We start from the raw sequence: 25,129 nt of genomic DNA on the forward strand, positions 1-25,129 counted from the left end.
AGCGCAATCACGGTGCTGACAATGGTGCCCACTGACAACAACATCTTGGAGCGGAAACATATCGGCAAGCCGGGTGAGCAAAGGCCACCGTATGTTACGAAACCTCGCAGCACGGCGATCGAAGCCGTGGTTTGTTGTTACTGTTGCGATCCGCGGCCATCATCATAGCATGCACATCCGATCCGGCTAATCACCGCGGCATTATCGACAAAAAACTCTCCCGTTCATCCGGGATAGATGAATTATGAAGGGAGGTAGAAGAGCGGGATGAAAAGTAATAAAGCAAACATCGCCGAGCGGTGAAGAGGGGCCCGGCCAACGAGCGGAGCGGCCAATTTGGCCGCGGCTACGGGATCAATAGGCAGTGCGCGTAGCCACGACAGAAGAATGCCGGTAGGCAAACAGCCGCGCTGGGGACGCTGACAAAGGCCGCTCTTTTGTCAGGCAGCCGCATAATGGAGACGCGCGCTGCCGCAGCTATTCATTCACCTGCTCGACACATATGTACAGAGTAGCCCCGGCACACGGAGCGCAACGCGCTGTATGACCTTGACAAGAGGCCAAGGAAGATGTTAAGTGGGCGCTCTTCGCCATCTTGCGCGTCGATATCGCACACGCCGGGAGCGAAGGCGTTTTCTTATTTTCTGGACGCGGCTAATCGCTGGATGATATGTCTTGTTTTCGGCTAAATTATGCGCTATCGCCGAATCATGGTGATGTGTGACGGTTTCTTGAATGGATATTGCGATGCATCGCGGGCGATGAAGAGGTTCCTTGTTTTCTACTGTGTTCTTCTTCCCTCCGTATCGGCTCAAGGTAAGACTGCTCGCTTGGTTCCGGTGTTTGTTTCTTTTATAAAACCCATAATAATGCGTTGAGTTTGGGTTGTAATTTCATGTACAGTGATGTACTTAATTAACGAACCTCAGTTTTTGAAACGGTTCTAGTGTTTCTAACGCTTCTATAGAATCTAGTAGTGGTCAAACGGGATTCAGTAAGACGCAGAGTGGCGTTGTTGACGTTTAGTTGGTACGACCGTACTGGCAGTAATATGATTATTGGCTGCGGATTACCCGTGTCCCGCCGCGTTATGCGGATGTCGAATGCGCGCGTCCACGTATGGATTTGACTGGTGCAGGATGTCGTCGTTTCCGGCACTTCAGCCGTTGTGTTCTTTTTGTAAGCCAGCCATTTTGCCGTTTATCAGAGGTTCTATCATTTTATAATTGCTTTAGACATAGCTTTTGCGTTCGTCCGCAGATTGCGTAACGTCAAGTCCGCTATTTTACGTCTTTGCAATAATTGTGCCGGTAATCTTTTCCTTGCTCTTTTTACGACCTTGTACCGTTTGTGTGTAATATTTTGATTTTTTTGTAAAAAGCTGATTGGTTTAAACCGATTATCAAAATCCTTTTTTGGCATTGCGATTAAGGTGTCGTATAAAGTATTGTACGGCGAATCGTATAAAAAATACAAAAAATATGCTCAAAGGAAGCCCTTTGATCAGGAAGGGCGCGCGTATATAGACGGGCAATCATCGATCTGTGTGCCTAATTTATTAATGCACTTAAGTCTACATTGCCAAACACCTTCGCTCTCCAGCGATAATGCAGCAATATGCGGAAGTGCGTCCTTTTCCGGCCGCAAGCACGCCACAGCGGTGCTGGTATGATACCCGCACTGATGGCTGTAAAGGACACATCTACATTGAATCTAGCGTGTGCGGGCGTTGAGAAATGAAACCTTACGTCAAATTCTGAACGATTTACACAACATAAACCAGTAGCCCTGTCCAGTGGATCTTTCAGTTTTAGCTTCTAATAATTTTAAAGGGCAGACAGTTAAAACTGAAGGACAAAATTAACAGTAATTTTAAATTATCATCTCCTCCAGGAATCGAGACAACAACAACAACCACCACCACAACAACAACAACGACCACGACGACTCCCACCACGACCACCTCCTTTACGCCGCCGCCCAACCAGATCTTCGTCACCAGCGGCGTCATCCTGACGCACGACACCGGTGCCTCTATGACTTCCAGGTGATGCGGCCGGCGCTGGACGCCGCCTTTGCCAAGGCGCAGTCGCAGTACAGCGTGGTCTTCCGCAACAGAAACTACATCTACGATGTCTCGGCCGACAGCTCCTCCAGCCCGGATCCGGCGTTGCGCCGCACGCAGGGCTGCTGGATGTGGAATGCCAGTGGCGAGTCCATTTTGGCTGTCAAGTATGTCACTCGTCGATCTTCGAATTATACCAGGAAAAAAGCAAGATAATTACGATTTACGGTGACCGATATCCGTAATCAGTAAAGGTTAAGGTGCTCAGCTTCGGTACAGACCGTACAGTACATCTGTGGACTATAAACTATGTACACTGTGATGTTTGGCGATTAACTTGTTTCCGATGGGATGTGCAACCACTACGGTGTGGTTACAGGGACAGCGTGCAGGTGATCATCGGGCCGGCCTGCACTAACGACATGCAGATCGTCAACGAGCTGACCACCTTCTTCCGCATCCCCACCGTCACCGGGCGGCTAACTTGGTGGACAGTACGGCCCAGTACGACCTGCTGACGCGCACCGGCTTCAGCACCTACGACCTGTGGAATTTTCTCATCAAGATGTTCCAGCAGTACGGCTGGATCAACATCGCCATTGTATACGACAACGACAATCTCCAGAATACGGTTCTCGCAACAAGTGAGCACCATAATCCGTATATACTGTTTCTTACTCGGATAGATTCGAAACCAGATGTAATACATTTTTTAATAAATAACTGGCACCTGTTGTGCAGCTTGTGCTTGAGTGTACCACCTGCTGAGAATTCCACTGGTATTAATTTTACCACTCGCTAAAAAATTATCTAAGGTGTCGGTTATTAATTTTAGGTTTTCAATCGCGACTAAAAACCTTCCCCGAAATGCGCTCCATCGTCATCTCCTTCAATGCAACCGCGTTCGAAGATTTCGATTCTGTGCCGAATTACTTGACCCAGGCAACGCATAATGCCCGAGGTAAAATACTCGCACTATGGCACACATGCAGCAGAAGTACCGGTACCCGTGCAAGATAATTAGTAAAAATTATTAGTTTCACTTATGAAAGCGCTATTCACAAAAGAATTAAAGTTATGTTTGCAGTGGTGTTGTTTCTTCTGCCACCGGCCTTGGTCCGCTACTTCCTGGTGTACGCCAAGCGGCAGAAACTGATGACCGGCGAATACATTTACTTCGCCACCGACTTCTTCCTGGACACGCTGCTGACGCCGTCGGGCAGCTGGAAGCAACGCGACGGCTACGATCACGACGCCCTCGTTGGCTTCTCCTACTTGTTCATCCTCAGCCTGAAGGATGTGCGCGGCACGCCGGAATTCCAGGAATTCCAAGCACGGATGATAGCCTCGGGGAATCCGCGCACCAACTACTACATGACGACATTCTACGACGGGATCCTCATGCTGGCGCGCGCCATTCGCGAGCAGGTGGACGCTAACGGCAACGGCACTTGGGACCCCAAGGCCATGGTGCTGGACGGGATGTGGAACCAGACCATGCACGGTACGAGCACAGCCAGGTAGTGGACTGTACCGGAGAGGATTTAATAGCCGCGTTGACCTTTAGGGGCTAGTGGACTAGTGTATATTAACCCGGGCGGCGACCGCAACCACGATCTGGATCTTTACTACATGACTAACACCAATTCCGGCACTTTCTCGGTAATAGCTGCTGCCATTAATACGAGGGATTTTGCCTCGTAAAGGACGATCAAACTGCAAATTATTTGGAAGAATCAATGATAGTTTGTCGTTAGGTTATCGCCGAGTACTACGGCCTGGAAGGCCAGTATCGGCCGCGGCTGGACATTATGTGGCGCACGACCGACGGCAGTCCGCCCATCAATGAGCCGGTGTGCGGCTACGACGACGACAAGTGCTTCGACACAGGTATAAAACAGTCAGCCACCAAAAACATGTAGAGCAATGCCATGGTTTTCCTGCACACACAGAGACCACCGGCATTGTGGCGGGCATCCTGGGAACGGCGCTGGTGGTTGGTGGTGGCATCGCCTTTGTCGTCCTCTACACCAAGGCTAAACGGGCGCAGGCATTGGCGCAGAAAGAGTGGATCGCCGAATGGGACGAGCTGAACGTGGACGCGCCGGCCACCTCCTCGCGGATGTCCATGAACAGCTTTGCCTCCGGTACCTCGCAGTCCAAGGCTTCCATGCAGTCCGACACGTCCAGCACCGGCGCCTCAAAACGCCGGCCGCCGCCCAGCAGCGGCCGGTTATTTTTTGTCAACTGGCGCGGCCGCCCGTGATGGTGGTCAAGTGTGAGCGGCGCAACTACCCCATTCACATCAATAAGCACATTCTACAAGAGATCCGCACGGCACGGGCCATGGTCAACGATAATCTGTGGCGTTTCTTGGGCGCCACGCTCGGACCGGAAAACGTGGTGGTCATCGGGGAGTACTGCTCCAAAGGGACACTACAGGACATCCTGGTGGATGAGACGCAGAAGCTGGACTGGATCTTCCGGTTTTCCTTGTTGAACGACATCGTCAAGGGCGTCATCTACATCCAGAACAGCACGCTGGGCTGTCACGGGAGGCTGTCCTCGCGCGGCTGCTACGTGGACGGGAAGTTTGTGCTGAAGGTGGGCGAGTATGGACTGCCAACGTTTTACCGCAAGAGCCTGCCCCCGGAGGAGGAGATGACCAATCAGGATTACGCTGCGTTGTACTGGACGGCGCCGGAGTTACTGGGGAATCCCTACGGACAAGGCACGCCGGAGGGCGACAGCTTCGCCTATGCGATCATCCTGCAGGAGGTTATTCTCAGGGAGGAGCCGTATTCCATGTATGATTATGAACCCTCCGGTAAGACATTTCGCACTTCATCTCCTCATCACCTATGCATGCTAAGAACTTGACCTTTTGGCTTCTTGCCTTTAAGCTGATTACAACCGAATTTTCCCAAAGAGAAAAAATTTGTGGGAATGGAATATCTTTCTAGATTAGGCAATTCATTAATTTTTGTCGTTATGGACGCTTTATGCATAACCCGACTTCTCGCCCTTTCTACAATTCATTAAACTAATTTTGCAACGAAATGTAATGGGCAAATCGAAGCAAGGAGCATAACCTCACTAGTTCTACATTTGTATGCCGTCAATTGTGTTCATTGACGCTAAATGTTTGCGGTGTTGCTTTTTCACCGTTGATGACTTCCGACTATAAGCATGATAACTCTGTAGAAATAATTTCGAGAGTGCAGAGTTCGGAGCTGCTCTTCCGGCCGAACGTCCAGAACCCGGACTGCCCACTGGGCCTGATCGCTCTGATGGATTTGTGCTGGCAGCATGATCCGCTGGAGCGACCCCGCTTTCCGCAGATCAAGACCAGCATTCGACAGGCAACACGGTCCGTCAGTTCGGCGGCATGCCTTGTTAGTACGAGTGTCGAAAAGTGATTTTTGATGCGTTTTAGGGGCGCCATCGAGAAGCACAATCTGGTGGATTTGCTCATTTCCCAAATGGAGCAGTACACCGCCGATCTGGAGAAGATCGTCGAGGAAAAGACGCAAGATCTGCAGGAAGAACAGCGCAAGGCCGATGCCCTTCTCAACCAAATACTGCCCAGGTACACAAGCCCAACAATAACTTAAACTGTGAAACTGAAAACAGCCGAAATCGTCAGGATTATTCAGTCGTGTTCAGATTGTGGATCAATTGTGATGACTGTTAATTTTTGTGATTTATAGTTCGATAGCAGTGAAATTAAAAAAGGGCGAAACTGTGGAGCCGGAAGCGTTCGACAGTGCCACCATCTTCTTCAGCGACATTGTCGGTTTCGCCACCATCACGATGGAGAGCACGGCCGTTCAAATTGTCGACTTCCTCAACGATTTGTGTACGTTGTTGCGATATGATAACGCAACCAAATTAGTTCACACAGAAGTATATGAAATTTATTTTGCAGATTCCCTCTTTGATAAAACCCTCCCTAAATTCGACGTATACAAAGTGGAGACCATCCATGACTCGTACATGGTAAAATATGCTAAGTCATCTTGACTGCTTGTCCTTATTGACCGTGATACTATCGACGCCAGGTGGCCTCTGGTCTTCCCAATCGCAACGGCCTGGAGCACTCCAAAGAACAGGCACGTCTGGCACTGACACTAATGATGCTGATCGGAACCTTTCGCATCCGGCATCGGCCACTGGAAGTGGCGCGCCTGCGGGTCGGAGTTAATTCCGGTGGGACACCCTCTTAGTCGTTTGTTGTTTTAGCCGGCCTTTCTAACGCGCCGATTGCAGGTCCGGTGGTAGCTAGTGTGATTGGCCTGGCCGTGCCACGCTACTGCTTGTAAGTTGTGCCCTTTTCCCACGCACTTCCATGATGGGAAAACTTCGGTCATTGTGTTTTGCAGATTTGGTGATACCGTCAATACCGCTAGCCGCATGGAGTCCACCGGCGAAGGTAACAATTTAGTGATTCTTTCAGTTTCTTGGATTTTTTTAGTTGATTGTGGCGTTGTTTTCGCGAAAAGGTAACTGGGTTGTTTTTCGCGCTAGGTCTGCGGATCCAGATCAGTACGTCCACTAAGCAACTGCTGGACAACTTCGGCATGTTCGAGATGATCGAGCGCGGCGAAATCGAGGTGAAGGGCAAGGGCCCGATGACCACCTACTGGCTAATCGGCGAGAAGACCGGCTTCATTGAGAAACAGGCTCAGGAGCTGGCTAAAATGTCGTGAATGGCAATTCAGTTCAACAAGCTGGACTGCGTTACGTTACTATTAAAGCTACAGCCGCGGCTGGTCTCTTTTTTTGCCCATACTTTGTGTGATTGGACAGTGCAACACATGATTCTATGAATTCACCGTTTTGCCTTTTTCTGTAAAGAGTATTACACAGAGTACAATGTTCTGTTAACGGCTGAAATCTTGGATGAATGTTAATCTTAGCAATATCTCCACAGGAGTGCCGTATTACAGATGCAGATATCGCATTACCGCTTGACATTAATGACAGTATTCGACAGTTGACAGTTTCTTGACACTTGGCAGTCACCACTTGAAAACGGTTATATACCAGTACACAAGAACTCCTGTATCTGTCTGTGTTTTTTCCGAACATCATTTTGTCGCATCATCAAATTGCAACGCCTAGTCCAAGGTTATCGATTACGGTCAAACCGATGAAAGCGCTGATGTCGGTCCAAACCTGAAACTTTCCCGACCATTTAAATGTGCCTCACAAAATGACAATGCAATCGCTTTAAGCCGCGCTGATCGATGCAACGGGGATTTTATACAATATCCTACCGTTTGGGTGGTTAAATGAAGATTTAATGAGGCACCGGAGTAAATGCGCAAAATCAACACACAATCCCTAATCTGAACAGGCTATCGCTGAATGCTGGGTCAACATTTGATGGGCATCGATCGGCGCTGGACACATTTAAGCCCACCTTAACAAGCCATTCAGCGCCACCGTGAACTGCACTGTTCTGTGTATATATCGATTCCTTTGCGGGTGTTTTTTAAACGAGCCTCCCCATGAGATTGGGAAGATAAACAAACGGGCCAGGCCACACCGTCGAAGAGGATCGTTAAGGGTGGCGGTGTGCTACTTCCGCGCGGAAGTACATAATGTTAGCCAACGCAACAGGGGGACAATGGGACGCCGCTCGCACACCGCTGGCAAGTTTAGTGAGAAAATAGATCGCTTGGCTTTTGTTATTCTTTGGGCGGATGTTATATGCGCACTGCATGCCACTATATCGACCGGCTGCACACACACATACACTCACAAATTGGCCTACGTGTAATCGTTCAGCCGACTGTAATGCATAATTGATAAGTACGATCGTTTTTTCTCTTCCCGTCTCCGCTTTCTTCCTCGGTTGGCGCGACCACATTTGGCAACTATGCCCCACTGAAATAGTCTCCCGCGCCGCTCCCGTTTCTTCGTCCGGCAATGTTCAGTGGTGTCGGCGTGGTGTGGTGTCTGCTGCTGCCAGTGGTGACCTTTGCCGGCGCCGAGACGCCGGTAATCCGGGCGGGTGTCCTGCTGACTGACGGGAGCAGTGTGGCTTATGATTATGATTTGGTAAAGCCGGCACTGCACGCCGCCTACGATGAGAGTCTGCGGCGTTTCAATGTCCGCTTTGAGGAAGTGCTTTGTCTGTATCCCGGCAGCAACAGCGACGGATGCAGCACCAGCAATGCCATGGGCAAGACGTACGAGTGCACCTACTTGCAGAATGTCCAGCTGATCATTGGTAAGGGACTGGTCTGTTGGCACTTGCCGGTCAGTATAGAAATGGCGTTGTGGCGTTTGACTATTGTGCTGACTGTCCAGCCAAACACAGCGCCTATCGTTTGAGATAGCAACTAATTTTTCATAAGTGATCTGTTCTGGGCTTCTTTTTAATTTAACGCTGTAATCGCTCGCTAAATGGGTATGTAGTATGAATAATTTTACTGATTTGTCACATTTCTTATAGCGGTATTTTTTGGCGTGTGTCACCTAATCAGTGTCACCCAATCAATATCCTCACCCCGTTGCCAGCTCATGTAGCCAACCATTCGTCGTATATATAATTTTGTCGTTCATATCTGTAATTATTTGCCGTTTTGTATCAGGCTGTGCTCGTTCCAGGTCCAGGTTGCACCAACGACATGATGGCCTCACTGGAGCTGCAGACGGTTCTCGGAGTCCCCAGTGTGACGGGGGCCGGCGATCTGGTGGATTCCACCGCGAAATTCCCCTTCATCACACGCTGCTCCTACAACACCTACACCCAGTGGGTATTTTTCGTCAATCTGTGTCTTAAATATAAATGGACCAATGTGGCCGTGGTGTACAACCGCCAGAACGCCGTCAAGGTGACCAATGCACAGAGTACGTCACACACACCGTCATCCATCACTCGCTGCAGCGCATTCGGACATCGGCAACGCACTGCAGTATATAAGATAAGTACTGAATCTACTGATCATATACTAGTAATCTTATGCAGGTTTGGTGACTAATCTACGCAACAGCAGTCTTAACCCCAGAGAATACCCGTTCAGCGGCACAAATGTAAACTCGGCAGAAGACGCCATAGCCATTTTACAGAACGCTACGTCGCGGGCGCGCATAGTGGTAGTGCTGACCAAGGGAGCGTACTTACGGTGGTTTATGCTGGGCGCCAAGCGGGCCGGCTATCTGACCAACGGCGACTACGCTTTCTTCACCTTAGACCCGTTCCGTGATGATATTCTGGGACCGAACGGATGGGAGCGCGGTATGTGATTATCCAATTGCAATTAACCGTAAACTGAATCACATTCAGCTGAGCATAACCGAAGCAGGCCGGTATTACTCCTGTAATATGAAAGCTGCAGCACTCATACCTTTTGCTTGACAGAACAACCATCGATAAAATCGCTACAGCTAGTACGAGTTAATGCAGTTAAAGTTAATGCAGTGGACAACGGCAGAGCAATTTCTAAAATTTGTTGAATGACCCTTGTAAGACAACGAAACGATGCAAATAAACAAGATTACCGAGTTGAATAAATTATTTACTGTAACTTTTTTCAGTCCATACTGGTTTATGCAGTACATAGACTGGTTTATAAGGTTTACACTGTGTACATGAACTTACAGTACGTGTGCTTGTCTTTAAATGGCTGCAGGTGACACGATGGATTACGAGGCCCGGGAAGCATACCGTAGCTTGATGGTGCTCACCCTGCGCGACACCAGCGACGTACCGGAATACATCGATTTCCAACAGAAGGTCAACGAGACTGCCCGCCGCGATTTCCCCGGCATGAAAGTGGGGACACATAAACTGGACATAAATTAATGACGTTTTTATAGGTTTCGTTTAGTGCATCAGCGTTACGTATGTGTCCAATTAGGTACAGTTCAATTATTACGTGGCGGCTTTCTACGATTCGGTGTTAGTATATGCGCTGTCCGTAAATAAAACCCTGGAGATGGGGCAGTCCATAGATATATCGGTCAACGTCCAGAATTTGTCCACGGAGCAGTGGGGCAAGACAATGCCCGGTAGGCAAACCTCAGTTTGCCTTCCGCAAGAGCCATCATGACCTAGTATTGTTTATTCTGTAGGCGCCACCGGTAATGTTTACATCAACCCCATGGGCGACCGCAACGATGACCATTCCATGTACCAGTTTAAAGCCGATGGCAAAGCTTACGTACGTAGCGTCATGTCGCTAGTCCAGCTTCTTATTCTACTTATTCTAAAATTAATGGGCAGAGCCAGCAGAGATAAGCAGAGAGTGTAAGGCTCAGCTGCTGCAAAGTTCGTTTGAGAACAGTTGTTTTGCTGATCACAGGTGGTGGCATCGTTTTTCGGCTACAAAGTCATCGATAATCCCAAGTACGAATTCGACCCGGTGTCACCGTACTTTAACTGGCATAACCCTACTAATACACCGCCGCTCAACGAGCCGGTGTGCGGATACGACGGACAGGCCGCGGCATGCGATAATTCCAGTTAGTTTCGAGGAAATTATATCATTGTTATTGGGCATTATATACTAAAAGCGTTCAATGTGCGTGTACAAAAAGAATCATAAAATAAACGAAAGGTCATCGTGCAAATGCAAACACTTATTATTGTCGCTCTAGTGGTCACACTGGGCATCGCGATGGGCATCGTGGGCGGACTCCTCGTCCTTGCCATAATCATTGGCATCTTCCTCTACCGGCATCTGTCCCGTAAAGCCGAGCTGGCCCAGCTGGACTTGCTGGGCACATGGCGCGATGTCACCAAAATCAGCACGCCCAATCCCAAAAACAGCAACGTGACCAAGAGCCAGGCTGAGTTGATGGGGAGTCATATTCAGATTAACCAGAAAACCATCTACGAGGACCCTAATGCCATGATCAACCAGACAATCAATGCCCACTACAACGGAGTGCGCGTTATTGTCAGGGTGGGCGAACCGGGCCTGATTGAGATCACGCGACCGGTGCTAGCCGAGATTAAAGCGGTGCGCGCCATCAGCCACGAGAATGTCCTGCGACTACAGGGACTGTGCTGTGGACCGGGCCGGGTGGCGGTTATGTACACCTACTGCTCTAAGGGCAGCCTATTTGTAAGAAAAAACTCAGCTTTTATTTGTTACTCTACAAAGACGAATACGTGCACCGGCAATCGCCGTACGAAACCTGAAAGTCTAAAAACATTAGCTGACCTTTGAGGTGACGGTTAATAAGCGCATCATTTGGTAGGATTTATTAGGCTCCGACGCGGTGAAGCTGGACTGGGTGTTTCGGTTCTCCTTCGCCAAGGACATGATGAACGGCCTGAACGCTATTACCACAGCCCTGGGTTGTCACGGCCGGCTCAAGTCCAAGTGCTGCTTCATTGATGCCCACTTTGTCCTTCGCGTAGCCGACTACGGTCTGCCCAGTTTCTTCACGCGCGCCATTCCGCCCATTCCCGATGCGGCTTACTACATCAGCCTCCTATGGACAGCGCCGGAGCTGCTGGACACGCCCTTTGGGAAGGGTACGCCGGAAGGTGACGTTTACGCCTTCGCCATTATCCTTCAGGAAGTCATTATGCGAGAGCCACCCTTTGCGTCCTATGGGATGGACCCGGACGGTATGTTTATAATATTGCCCAGTGTTGCTGCATCGCGATCGTTTATTAACCAGTCCGTAATCAACGCTTCAGTGGTTGTGGCCAAAGTAAAGAAATCCGGCTACAAAGCCTTCCGCCCAAAGGTGGACGCCAACCAGTGTCCACCGGAGATCACCGTTCTCATGAAGCAGTGTTGGGCCAGCAATCCTCTGGAGCGACCCCGGCTGGCCCAGATCAAGAGCATCATGAAAGAAAGCGAAAGGTTATCGCTTATTCAACAGCTATCTATTAAAGTTATAAGAAAAAAGGTTGAATTTTCTTTAGAAATTTGGGCGAACACGGTAGCATTTTGGATACGTTAATTCGTCGCATGGAACAGCACACAATGGAGTTGGAGCACATTGTTGAAGAGAAAGCCCAGCAGTTTATGGTGGAGAAGGAGAAAAGTGAACAGCTCTTGTATCAAATTCTACCCAGGTCAGTTTATTGTACAAAAAAGAGAGGCGCCTAACTCCTAGGGTAGCATTCAGGGTGTCGACATGATCAAATTACCGAGGATACTTTCAGGACGGTGGTCGACCAGCTGAAACGTGGCGAGCACGTCAAACCGGAAAACTACGACGCGGTGACCGTGTATTACAGCGATATCGTTAGCTTTACCACACTGTCCTCACGCAGCCTGCCCACAGAGGTGGTCGATCTCCTTAATGACTTGTATACCATCTTCGACAGTTGTATTCGCAAGTTTGATGCTTATAAAGTGGAGACCATCGGCGATTGCTATGTCGTAAGAAAAACCGTTGCACTGAATGAAGTTGTCTGCCACCAACAGCGGGGTTTGTATTTCAGGTGGCATCCGGTGTGCCGATACGCAATGGAAGCAAACATTCAGGGGAAATCTGCCGGTTGTCCATCATGTTACTGGACGAGATCCGGGTGTTCAAGATTCGCCACATGCCGAATGAACAGTTGCGCTTACGGCTGGGAGCTCACATGGGTATGCATTTAATTTTGCAACGTATTACCCCGTGTCATTGACGACATGTTGGTTGTGTACTTAGGTCCGTGCGTCTCTGGTGTTGTTGGATTGGTAATGCCGAGATTTTGTCTGTACGTGACCTTTAGCCACACGTATTTAACAGTACTAACACTAACTAACAGCAGGATTAATGGTTATGTAAATGTAGCTTTGGGGAGACAATAACAATTGCTGCCAAAATGGAGTCTTCGTCGCAACGTAAGTCAAATCTGATTGGTCGAATCATGGGTTTTAATAGGATGATTCTGTTTGATAGCCATGCGCATCCAGATCAGTGCGCCCTGCGAACGGTTGTTACAGACGGTGGGTACCTTCGAGACAGAGGCCCGCGAAGCGCCCATCCGCATCAACGACAACCTGGAAATTCAAACTTACTGGTTGACGCGGGAGATATTCGACGAGCCAAGCATCCCGGCCACTGAGGCCGAAGATACGCCAGTTACCCCATTGCCGAATGGGAACATTGTGCCCATATAGAGCGATACAGATTATATATGCCGAGTTGCCGATGACTGATCTTTCCAGTTTTTTGCGTGCCTTTGCATTTTGCATGTCGAACACTTCTGTACATAGGAAACAAATAAACATACAGCAGCTGCGTTAACCAAATTTTATTCAAATTACATACATTCATGCTGTTAACAAAATTATATTAGTATTCAAATTACATACATTCATACCGCTGTGTTGAATCAGGAGCAACTTTTATCACGGTGTTCAGTTTGTTATCGGCCATATTGACACACTCTCAAACTCCGACACATTAAAATAGCGTACAAAATTACACAAGTTTTATGGTATCGACAATTTTGCGGTAAAAAGTAGCGGAAATACAAACCCAACACAACATTTTGCTTTCTTATCGCAAGTATACATGTGTTGCTGGCTCGAAGTTGCTAACTTTTTTCATTCAAACAATCACCGTGCGCCCCGTGCTAAACAGTGAACATAATAATCGACAGCTATGTGACCTTTTCCGTCGGTCTCCCTACTTAGCGCCGGCATGCTTTGGGCAAAGGTCTGCAAAATTAATGTGTTTATCGTACAGTATCATGTAGGCGTACATCCCAGGGCATCAGCATTGCGGGTCCGCACAGGTCAAGCAAACCGTTATCGGTGTTGCCTCGACCGGCGGACACCACAACGCTGTCTGCCGTTGTCGCACCAGTAAACACATCAGATATTTTGCTGTTAATATTTTTATGCGAATGTTATTCTTTACGTTTTGCTTTTATGTAATTCTTTACTTATTCAAACCTTGGAAAAATATTCAACTGGGCTTAAGAGTTGCTCCCGGGCGGTGGCTTTGTCGGAAAAATAGGCCACGCATTGTAACAGTAACTGCACCAACGTTTCCACGGCAGAATGATCGCTAGGATGAAATGATGGAATGTTGCTTTCCATCACCGACCTAGGCAAAATTTTTCTATGTTGAAAGTTTTCCGATATACTGTATGTTGAACATTTTTTTCATTATTACGTTATTTTATATTCTTTTGTTTCTATTATCTGGAGTCAACTTTTAAAAACAGAAACACTGGCAATACAAATCAAATAATAACGAATTAGTTCTGGATCTCCCCCAACAGGTGGCAATCTCGTCGTTAAAAAAGCAGACAAGTGTAAGCAGTGAACTGTCGAATCGGGTCGATATTGTAGACTTTACATTTATTTTAAACTCTTTTTCTTTACTTGGTTTAAATTTTGTTCATAGCTAGCTATCTTAGAGATCTTGATACTTCAAACGCAAGTAAAAAATCTTGAAATTAAATGTATAAAAGAATTGAAAATTTTATCCGATTTTTCAAGTGAACATGATCAAGGATAGAACACATAACCTACAAAATGATCTCCCAGGCATCCTTGGTCTGTTGTACTATATCGCTATTCTGCAGCATCTCCTCAATGGACGACAAGAACCCGTAACGCGACGCTGACTCATGGATGAACGTCCATAAGATCTCCGCGCACTGAACAGTTAGTGTTTGCAGTTGACCTTTCGTTGATATCTGTAACCAGTTAAAGAGCGTACGATACAACGGATTTCACAATTACCAGTTCTTTACGTGTGCCTTACGCAAACACCGGTAAAAAGTTGCTCCATGAGTTCTCGTGTCGTCTGCGAATATCCGTGCTCTTTCGGCATCTTGCGCCAACTGTTATTTAACCGTAGTAGCTTGTCCAACACGCACACGAACCCGAAGGTGGCCGCGATCTGCAATTGGATAAAATTGCCTTAGCGTCTAAGCAAAATTTCTGTTGGCTGCGGGAACACTAACCACAGCGCCACCAATCATCCCAGGAAACGCTCTTCCCATGCAGACCATCCAGTTGTCCAAAACACCCAACAATTTCTCCAGGAAACGCACGTTTTGAGCTACATATAAAAGCTCTTAAGAATGAAATACATTGAAATAATTAAAATGTCCAGTTATTTTGGTTACTCAAAATTCGATCTCGCGGTGCTACAACTTGCACAAGATTCGCATAAAACTGCAGGTAAACCGTGGAGATGAAATGGCACATTGGGGGACACTTTGTTAAACGCTGCAACACGATTTTCCGTATCTGTACACTGTAAAAAAACTGTTTTGACAACTTAATTAATAGAAACGCTAATGCAAAGTATACTTTGGGTTGCACGTTATCCAGAATTCCGTTAAACTTGTAGCCAAATCGTCAAGTTCTCCACGAGTGACCTTGGTTCCTACTAGCTGTTAACCATCGTTAAAATGCACCATGTACATTGTACACGATTTGATTGCGTTTTTCCGTACCAGTAAATGACTGCGTAGGCACAAGAGGAAGCTTACAACATCTGCTTCAGGAATGTTATACTGCACAATCAACGCCTCGAATTGCACCGCCTCAGACCACCGGCCCAGATCCCACAGAATGACCGGCATCCAATTTGTTTTAACATCCAGCTTGGCCGATAGGCACTCAGCGGCCAGCTGTCCCAGGACCGCCACGTCGGCATCGCATAGGCTCACCGGTCCGTCTGCGGAAGTGACAACCTCCAAGCGGGGTGACGCTACACACGGCACTTGACATAGCTGAATTTCTGGTTCAGGTTGGGGCTGCGGAATCAATCTTAAGGAGTCGATTGGAATTATGGCTTGCGGCGCAGTGCCACTAGTGGGGATTTCCGCCGGGGTTACCGGCTTGGGAAGATCCGCAATGAGTTGTAAGCCGATGAAATAAAACTGCGCTTGAACTCTGCAACTTTACGTCTTTTCATGCAACAACAGAAATAACGAAAAGCGAGGATTAACCTGCTTCCAAATTTCCGCAGGAGCGAATTTGGAAAACTCGCTGATATCAGCTGGGAAAAAAGGGATGCTTTGACCGGAGGGTGCTTGTGTTCCCAACAGTCCTCCACGTAGCGGTCGAAGATTTTATCCCGCGATACAGCCGATCCATTGGCTTCAGTGAGATGAGATGCAATCCACTCTTTCTGTGGAGTTGGGAAGACAAGCCGTCACAAGCGTCAAGCTTTTCTCACGCTATTTAATGGTGGGACCGTCAGTACGCACCTCAAAATCTTTCGGCTTCGACGGGAGTTTGGAAGGCTTCCCATCGTGAGATCTCTTAACTGCTGCCAGCGCTTGTTGTTTTCCCTGATAAGGCGAGGAGGATGGTGCTTTGGGGACGTTGATCTGGAAACTGCTCATCAGTTGGTCCCACAGGTCGCTTTCGCCCGGCGCTGCTTTGACTGACTTCATCTTTACATACAGTTGTTGGCTTGAGGATTCTCGATAGTCGACACTAGCGTAAAATAATACCATATGTTGCTCTCAGCATTAAAACATTAGGACAATTTTCTGAAAAACGACTCGGGAATGTTGTTATTTGACTTGTTCTTGATAACATACGTTGATAATCTCGAATTTAAAATTTCGAATACCATAACTCGTTGTCGTGACTCGTGAGCACCGTATATGCTCATAAAGTCAAAATCGAACTCCACAGTACTGTATTCCCGTCATAAGTACTTGTTCTGTAAACGTTACGTGCTGTCTTCAAAGGGAATGCTTGGCGCGCTACGCCACAATCGCACACGCTGAACGGCAGGAAGGCATCTGTCTCGTGACAGACCGGAAACGACCAAGAGCTGCGCCAGACTCTTAACAAAAAGGTCAAAAGGCTCCCCTTTCTGCCAGCTCCTCGCCTCGGTATTCGATCGGCTTGAAACTCAATTGCTGGCCAGCGCCGTTGCTGGTTGTGTCTCCCCATTGCTACGTGCTGGAAACGCTGGTTACTTCGAAACTTGTTTCTCTTATTAGTGGCAACCCTTCATAAATCAGAATAAAACGTTTTCTTTGGAGTTCGATTGTCAGGCGTAATTGATTGAGTGATGGACTACATGCAGTGTTAGGAACGTCCTGTTTGCTGCTCTCGCCCAGCTGCTGTGGCTGAGTCGTAATTGAGCAAATGAGCCACTACTGCAGTGCAGCGCCAGGCAAACGCACGGACTCCCCATCTCATGTTTACTTCTCCGTCAAGTACGGCATTATCATGCACGCAGCCCCCGACCCATGTTTCATTCATGAAGATTCCCCGCGCCACTTGTGGGGCTTATTCAGACGCGTGCTGCTGGACCGCCTGACACGCGCAGGCAACGCGACAAGCAGTCCATTTGCGTCATCCTCTTCCTGCATGTTGCACGACCGGTGAAATCCGCACCTATCGCACAAACCCTGTATTCACACCTACTGGTTAAACTGCGGTGGACAGCGCGCGTCAATGACACGCACAGTTATTTTACCAAATCACATACTTGCCGCGCATTAAAAACTTCCCGGTTTGCTCGAGGGCTATATCGAGGTTGTACAGGGATTGTTGTGCTTTGCGACACGTTTTGGTTGCCTGCGCCAGGAATTGGCGTCGGTTTGGTGTGACAGCAGCAATCGAGGCTGGAGAGTGGCGGCATTTGCAGGCATTTGAAGGGATTGCATCTTTTGCCCATCGCCAAGGAGAGAAATGTCAGTGGCACTGCAGTGCGGCGCTGAGTGTTGTAAGTGTTGGGGACCGGCAACGTTAACGTTGCGAGGAGTTGTGCATGCGCATCGCATCTCGCTGCTAGTGGCAATCAGTCGCAGCGCCGTTGCGGATCATTTGGCCGTTTAACGCAATCCCGACATCCTCTGGCATAAATAAAGCGGCAATTGATTCATTGTCTCTCATTACGCGGATGAGCAAGCGGGCGAGCGGCCAGCTGATTGATTCGCAGTGTGCAACAGTGTCAATGGGATTTGATTGCGTATCTGCTGTTTTCTAACCGTTTCGTGTGCACCGGTATCTATGCAAAAATGTCCAAGCAGTGGAAGGATATGTGCAAGAAGATCTTCACCACAAAAGACACTAATTTTGAGCGTGAACAGGAGGACTTCCACCGGACGTATCGATTGTTACTCCTCGGTAAGCGGCGACCGGCTATTCTTTTCCCATGCAAACCCGCCTAATTTAGCCCATCGTATTTCTCTGCAAATGCAGCATCATATTATTTTAACTAACAAAAATGCCGGTCAGTGCTGATTAAACTGCTACATGTGTTAAGGCAAAAACATATATACTTCTCCAATACGAGATCAAGTAGCATTGTTAAGCATTGATAGTTTTTTAAAGTGTCTTTATTGAGGTTTTCATTACAATTGAAATATATGCATAACAATATTCTGCTGCTTTTATTGCTAAAGCAATCAATATAATATTGCATTAAAAATAAGTCTGAGTAATTGTTAATCCACGTGCTTATTTAGAGAATGAACTTCGTTGTTAATTCCATCTTGTCATAATGCTTGATATTTTTTGAACAGGCACCAAGGAATCCGGTAAAACAACCATTATGAAGCAGATGAAAATTCTCTATGGAGCGGGATTTAATGAAGTGTGAGTCAATAAAATTTGACAGCAATTAAATGTGGCGTCGAATGGGTATAAATATCGCGGCCGTATTTGTGTATGTTATGCATATTGTGGTGCCTGATGCTGGTGGAGGCGATGTAATTCGATTCCATGGAACGCACAATATTACAATATCCAATTTCCGCTCCCGTTTCCACACAGCAATTACAACCGACTAACCAGTGCCCAGAAATTTTACCCGAACTTTTCAATTCTGAAAAAACCAGACATGCCTTTTTTAAGCCCTTGTCGTAAGACCGCAATTAAAATAGTCGAAAAAACGCTCACGCGTTTGCAACTACAGATTGGGCATAGCCTTGCAATTTAAGTAATGTGTTACTGAAATCTGGCAGATTCAGAAAATTCTCCAGATTTTCCGACCGAATTTTCGTATGCAGTAATTTTTAATTGTTTTCTTTGTTGGTTAGTTGTTATGTACATACCGAATATTTTAGTTCAGCGGTAATTTTCCACAAATAATTGCATGGTTTATCCTTTGTTCATCGCGTAAGTATTGTAATTCGGTAGCATAGCTCGTCCAACCGAAGGTGCCATCTATGCCCTGTATCTGTAGATTCTGTACAAAGGGCCGGAGCGCGAAGCGAAGGGTGTAAATTAAGTGTCTGTTTAGAATTCCGCGGACATCCCGGCTGGCAGTGATGCTCTACAGTGCGGCGGTGCGATGGCAGGAGCAGCAGCCGCGTGAGATGCGTAGACAGTGGTGAAATTAGAAAGTGGTCCCATTAGTCGTTAAGGTTGGAAATGCGGACAACTTCCGCTTGCCAAATTGACTGCTGGCCCCATCAGCCACATCTGGCACGCGCACGCACCACAATCTTAGCGAATTTCCTCTGTTCTAACGCTCGTGGCTGATGTGGACTGCAGCTCACATGCCGGTGCCGGTCTCCGCCGGCTTCCGCTCAGCAAACCCATCTGAACAAACACCGATACCAAATAGATAGATAGATACGATACAAACTCAATTTAATTGCCATCCTCTTTTATTGCATTCAATCTCGGCAATCTGTGCCGCTGCGGTACTGGCGCTGCCGTCATGTGTTGGGTCAGTTGTTTTTTTCGCGCGTCACAGTGACGAGCACAGATTAGAACGATCAGACATCCCAATACGCCGGTATGTTCGCTGATGATAAATGCAGACAGTAGAGACGTAAAACTGCAATGTTACAAAAAAAATTAAAAATCAGTTATATTAATTAACGCAAATAATCCACTGCATGACGCGCTAGGCCTTAACTGTGAACAAAGGCAATTCCGAAATGGGACTGTAGGGTCTTTCGTTATTTACAAACGAGCATGGGTATACACCGCCGTTTCTTACCATCGATTCCGAATGTATTTAAATTCCCGAGTCAATAGGGGCATCCACAATTGGCATGGGCCGCCGCGTAGGAATAGTTCAGTTGTGAATCAGCGGTGTATACTCACTCCACCATACTACCTATGCGCATTACTTTGTGTTCGGCCAATCGATCGGCTAAACCAAAATGTTTCTCCTTGCGGAGCGGGTACTAATGCTAATGATGTTGACCTTTTCCTTGTATCAGCAGAGTTCTAGCTGAACGCGAGCAACTTAATGCGGATGACACATTACGGACACTGAGCCGTGATTAGCATGGCATTAGCCGCAGCGAAGGGGCCACAGATGACGGTTGACCTTTGACATTATACGTAGGCCTGAACTTTCCGGGCTTTGCTACTCGCAACAGTGTTTGTGTCGTTCTCTTGCTGCTCTTAAGAATCTGATGGAGTGCAGTGTTACGTCAGCATTAGATCGTAGTCGCCGGTGGATCAGGTCGGCTGGAGAGCAGCCGACTGACGCATATTCCCCGTGAGCAATGCATATGAGCGCGCACAAGTGTCCAGTTGTTGTCGTGATTTCAAGTAGTACTTTAGAGGATTGTAAGCGTGTTTGTCTTTTCCTTCACAGCCACCTTTAAGCTTTAATTCAGGTAATTGCTAGCGTTCAGGCGCAGGACAACACGAATCATTCGCAAATTTGCTTTGATTGTGCAGTGCACACCTTGCACAGCTCCATACGCATTTAAATCGAAACGTTTGCAGTTATGACGAAATACACAATTGCTGTGGAATTTCAGGGAAAAGAAAGCATTTGTTAAAGACATACGCAACTACGTCAAAGAAATCGTGCAGGTATTGCAATTCAAAATGTAACTATCATAATAACCACCCTAAATGATTTCATAAAACGTTTTCCGAGGTTATAGCCTCGTGCTTCTAGTCCTAATCGTATAACATTATTCGACCGTTATGATCTTTGTTGTGCAACTTTTACTACCATTATCAGTGCTGCAATCTGATTTACTGTCGGAAAACTTAATTACTCGTTCTTCGCTTTCTTTGATAGAAAACACTACACAGCGCCGCTGCACACCGCAACGGTATCCGTCTGGAGCGCACAGAAAATGACCGATACGTTGAGTATGTATTATCCCTGGACGCGGTAGAAGCAGTGGAAGCGCACGGGCCGGACGACGGGCACGTGCCGCTGCAGCTCAACGGCAACGACAGTCACACCGATCTTGACCTGGTCACACCGGTCAGTGAAAACACTCACTCTGTTTTGGGAAAATAAATGATTATGGATGTTGTCAGGAGTTCTGGGAAGCCGCCCAGGCGCTGTGGACGGACCGGGGCTTCCAGGAGTTGTGCGGCCACAGTCCACAGTTTCAGCTGCTGGACAATGCCAAATAGTACGTCGCACGTGTGCATCTGTAGTAGTGTACCACAACACTTTATCTGTACTTCTAGTCTATTCATACATGCATATACTGTTTGTAATTTTGGTGGTGTGTGCATATGCATGCATGTTTCTGGATGTTTCCTTTGTAATCGTATTGTTTATGGTGTGCGTGTGCATGCACACGTGTGATATGCGGGACAAGAGGAAGCCGGGGCTAATCGATATCGCTGATCCCGCGCCGACCGGCGGACATCCAAGCGGAAAGTTCGTTTCGCTGCGCTGATCTGCACTGTGCCGCAGCAGAGCTATAGCACCGCTATCAGGGCTGCGTATCACTGCACAGTACGCACTGAACCTCCCATTGCTGGTCGCTATATCGAGAATTGATCTTTGCGCTGGGATGGTTCCTAATCGAGCCGACCATTTCCTATCAGATAACGCCGTATATAACCATCATTTTTTTGCTAGCGTAGCTTGTAAGTTGTATTCATCTACATTGCCTTCTCATATTGATCACCAGAGGAACACACTTTCGATATTATATAAGCACAAATGGCCAGATCATTTTTATGAAAATTTACAAAAACTGAAGAGGTTTCCAACTTGCCCGTTTGATCCTAAAATTACACGTTAAAAAGACTTCTCATTTGCTGCTCAGCAAATCTGGGAAATCGCAGGTAATCTTTGAAAAATATTATATTACTAGTTTCAGACTCTTAATCAGAATCTATGTATTAATTATCAAGTTAACAGCTGCTGTGCTAACTAAAATGTACAATTTGAACAAAGTCCAGATTGAACCGCGTTAAAAAATCAAAAGGCAAAAGAAACTTCTCCGACGTTCTAGTTTGGATAGTGGGCTAATCAAACCGATAGCGGATGTTGGCGCATGTGGTCGGGACAGATGCAGATGAATGTATGTACACATTGGTAGCGCGTTTGTCTGTTAGAGATTACGCCTGTTGACACAGTTAACTCGCTGTCCCGAGTAAACATCCTCTTGTTCATGTGTCTCTCACGCCTGTCGTCATGGACATGTGCCGCAACCAGTGTGTCAACAGACACTATTAATACATACAATATGCGATTGTTCCTCGCAGTTTCCTGGACCGCATCCCGCTGATCCGCTGTCCAGATTACCTTCCCGATGAACAGGTGGGCAGTATAGTATAATCGACATTAAACTAGCCAATACGTCGATCGATGCCTCAAGAGGGATTTGCGCTTAAAACGGCCCAACTGAATTACAACTGCCGGCTTAGCATTGTCAAACGTGCTAAGCGTGACATATGACGCAATGAATAGGACGCTAGCGGCGCAATTGTTGTAATCCGCGGGTAAATGTCAGTGTGGAGTGTATAATGCTATTGATCTGTCCGCGTGGTTGGCAGGATATTCTACGGGTCCGCGTCCACTCCACCAACAGCATGGAGACCGTCTTCGCCATCGACCATATACGCTACCAGTGAGTGCTACAGATACACTAAAGGTCACGCTGAAGTATCCTGTAATCGCGGTTTAAAATGCCGAAGCAACCGGAAATGCATGAAAAACGTTTAACGCTGAAATAGGAAGAAACTGTAAACGTACATAATCAGTTGCAAGGGAGACAAATTGATGAGAAGTTAGTTCACATATCTGTAGATGGTTAAAGAGTGTCTTCATGTTTAGTGTGTTCAACGTGGCCGGTCAGCGGGATCAGAAAGGCAAGTGGCTCCAGTGCTTCAACAACATCACCGCCATCCTCTTCGTGCTTCCCATGAGCGGCTACGATGTAGTCGTGCCCGACGAGCAGGACGAGACGCAGATGACCAACCGGCTGGCCGAGTCGCTCCACGTCTTCGCCATGCTATGGAACAGCAAGTACGAGTACATGTACAGAGTACATACAGCCAATTTAATGAAATTACACAATAATTGTGAATTACGTTTAATTATTATTTCTCCGTGCCAGTTTCTTTCTCGTCTGTGGTGTTTTATGATACTAGCTCAGAGTCTTTATTGCTACGTTTGCAAATATTCTACGCTGCGTACAGGCTGATTTTTATTTTTCGTTATTTACAAACATAATTAATTGCTTTTGCAGATGGCTAACCCGTAAAACTGTGATACTCTTCCTCAACAAACTCGATCAGTTTCAGGAGAAGATCATCAGGAGCTGTAGTTCGCTGGAGGCCTTCTTCCCCAGCTACAAGGATTATTGCGTTCCATCTTCCGGTATACTTATCGCTAACCATTCTTTTTCATCCCCGAACAACAGAAAACTAAAACATTTTGAACTTGACAATGACAGCATGCAGCGTTCAGTATGTTCTTAACGTTGCCGCCGGAAGCCGGCACAAAGTGCACTTGTTGCTAGCTGGAGCTAGGGCGATGTATATATGTGAGCAGTAGAAGCATATATAGCGCGGTGTATTTGTGACCGGAAGCGGCGGGAAATTGGGCAGCTGCTTAACTGCGGCCGGGCATAAATCGGCCTCATCCATCACCCGGCATCGTCGACAGTTTTATGGGCCAATCTAATTCTGCATTCCACTACACCAACCGCCCCCACTGCCGACTGCCGGCGGAAGAAGGGAGCGGGGAACAGCAAAAAACGCAGACTACACCATCCATCATCACGCAGATCATTCTCTGACAAATGCACATTGCCCGGCTGTAATTACAGCCAGCAAGTAGCCCATGCCGCCGGCGCACACATCACTCTTCTTTTCCGCCTCATTTATTCCCATTATTTCAACTGATATGCAGCCCCTAAATTCCACTTAATTCCACCACATTCCATTTTTTTAGTTTTTTCTGAACCATGTTGAACTTGAAAATGATTTAGATGTACGGAAGAACTGATAGGTATATGTAAGAAAAAGTCGAATAAGTATTGTAATACAAGGTGTCATTACAAAAATCGCTGTCAAATAACTATGTACTTTAAAATCAGTTGAAAAATTCTATCATTATCGTTACAGCAATGACCTTGCCAGGAGATAACCTGGAATCACTACGAGCGCGATACTACATACGCCACGAAATAACGGTAAATTTAACGACAACGGTATTTTTTGAGTTCGACCACAGAGAAATTGCAAGAATATCTGTACGGTATGCAGAGAAGTAGGTTCTACAAAAAGCCGATTTGGTTTTATCACGAATACACTATCTAATTTTCGGCAATTTTCATGTTCGGTGTGGAATGAAAACTTGGTAGAATATTGTAAAACGCAAATAAAGTGAACAGCGGCATGTTTTGACAGAGGATCACGTCAAGTTCCAACACGCAGCACGTTTGTTATCCGCACTTTACGGCGGCCATCGACGGGGAGGCGGTACGGCGGGTCTTTAACGACTGCCGCGACATTATCCAACGCTCGCAGCTGCAGCACACCCAGACCACTCTGTAGAATGCAGTGTACCCGGCTAATTGCTTGTTGATACGCGCTGTCCTGTGCAAACAGATCGAGTTTCCTATCCCTCAATCATGCCCATTCATGACCTTTATTTGTCCGACTAGCTGTTCTGATTAAAAATGCACATTTCTGTTTGTGTCGGCGTTTGATTGGCTTGATTATTGCAAGTAACAGATCTCCGTGTCGACTGCATAATCATTTACATTCAATAATGGTGCACTGTAGTGCAATATACTGTACGTGCCGTCAAATTAAAGTACAGTAAAGTAATTGAGCACAGTAAATATTAACCAGCATTTCCATATCTGGGCATCCATGCCACAACAAAATTAATTGTAAATATTTACAACACCTGGATTCAGCTGTTTTCTGAAGCATTATGTATCAAACAACAATTTTTACAGGTAGTTAAATATTATAA

The 25,129-nt window shown here is 47.0% G+C and overlaps 4 protein-coding genes across 6 annotated transcripts; 3 read left to right on the forward strand and 1 right to left on the reverse strand.

Annotated features, from left to right (window-relative positions):
* The first annotated feature begins 623 nt into the window (after positions 1-623).
* Positions 624-6,978, forward strand: LOC129590495 (atrial natriuretic peptide receptor 1-like). Its single transcript, XM_055485755.1, is given in 18 exon segments — positions 624-816; positions 1,894-2,232; positions 2,445-2,539; positions 2,542-2,709; positions 2,901-3,026; positions 3,153-3,569; positions 3,633-3,727; positions 3,823-3,955; positions 4,018-4,323; positions 4,326-4,892; positions 5,270-5,435; positions 5,502-5,654; positions 5,776-5,924; positions 5,994-6,064; positions 6,127-6,274; positions 6,335-6,383; positions 6,448-6,497; positions 6,593-6,978. Coding segments are annotated over 17 exon segments (3,057 nt in total). The 5' UTR covers positions 624-816; positions 1,894-2,050; the 3' UTR covers positions 6,775-6,978.
* An 814-nt stretch (positions 6,979-7,792) lies between these two features.
* LOC129590449 (atrial natriuretic peptide receptor 1-like) lies at positions 7,793-13,418 on the forward strand. 2 transcript variants are annotated; one of them, XM_055485687.1, is made up of 16 exons: positions 7,793-8,303; positions 8,684-8,926; positions 9,045-9,314; positions 9,709-9,851; positions 9,943-10,087; positions 10,151-10,239; positions 10,381-10,540; positions 10,676-11,145; positions 11,282-11,657; positions 11,730-11,898; positions 11,961-12,113; positions 12,204-12,423; positions 12,486-12,633; positions 12,698-12,746; positions 12,824-12,873; positions 12,932-13,418. In XM_055485687.1, exons 1-16 carry the CDS (start codon positions 8,000-8,002, stop codon positions 13,150-13,152), a joined length of 3,210 nt encoding a protein of 1,069 aa, XP_055341662.1. In that variant the 5' UTR covers positions 7,793-7,999; the 3' UTR covers positions 13,153-13,418. The 2 variants fall into 2 exon arrangements, with proteins under 2 accessions (XP_055341662.1, XP_055341661.1); XM_055485686.1 differs by having other exon boundaries at positions 7,794-8,303; positions 9,937-10,087.
* Positions 13,292-17,721, reverse strand: LOC129590450 (DNA-binding protein RFX2-like). 2 transcript variants are annotated; one of them, XM_055485690.1, is made up of 11 exons: positions 17,456-17,721; positions 16,212-16,443; positions 15,951-16,132; positions 15,453-15,894; positions 15,307-15,389; positions 15,120-15,250; positions 14,955-15,052; positions 14,753-14,890; positions 14,518-14,684; positions 13,933-14,086; positions 13,292-13,695 (listed from the first exon to the last, which is right to left on the reverse strand). In XM_055485690.1, exons 1-11 carry the CDS (start codon positions 17,464-17,466, stop codon positions 13,594-13,596), a joined length of 1,740 nt encoding a protein of 579 aa, XP_055341665.1. In that variant the 5' UTR covers positions 17,467-17,721; the 3' UTR covers positions 13,292-13,593. The 2 variants fall into 2 exon arrangements, with proteins under 2 accessions (XP_055341665.1, XP_055341664.1); XM_055485689.1 differs by lacking the exon at positions 17,456-17,721 and having other exon boundaries at positions 13,294-13,695; positions 16,212-16,532.
* Positions 17,267-24,969, forward strand: LOC129590451 (guanine nucleotide-binding protein G(s) subunit alpha-like). The gene is made up of 11 exons (XM_055485691.1): positions 17,267-18,096; positions 18,495-18,567; positions 20,700-20,754; positions 20,969-21,160; positions 21,217-21,314; positions 22,405-22,459; positions 22,696-22,769; positions 22,976-23,167; positions 23,391-23,521; positions 24,271-24,338; positions 24,556-24,969. The coding sequence occupies exons 1-11, from the start codon at positions 17,988-17,990 to the stop codon at positions 24,700-24,702; spliced, it is 1,194 nt and encodes a 397-aa protein (XP_055341666.1). The 5' UTR covers positions 17,267-17,987; the 3' UTR covers positions 24,703-24,969.
* Positions 24,970-25,129: the final 160 nt, after the last annotated feature.

Source organism: Paramacrobiotus metropolitanus, unplaced genomic scaffold (genome assembly GCF_019649055.1).
Source record: "Paramacrobiotus metropolitanus isolate TYO unplaced genomic scaffold, Prichtersi_v1.0 Parri_scaffold0000040, whole genome shotgun sequence".
NCBI classification, from domain to species: domain Eukaryota; kingdom Metazoa; phylum Tardigrada; class Eutardigrada; order Parachela; family Macrobiotidae; genus Paramacrobiotus; species Paramacrobiotus metropolitanus.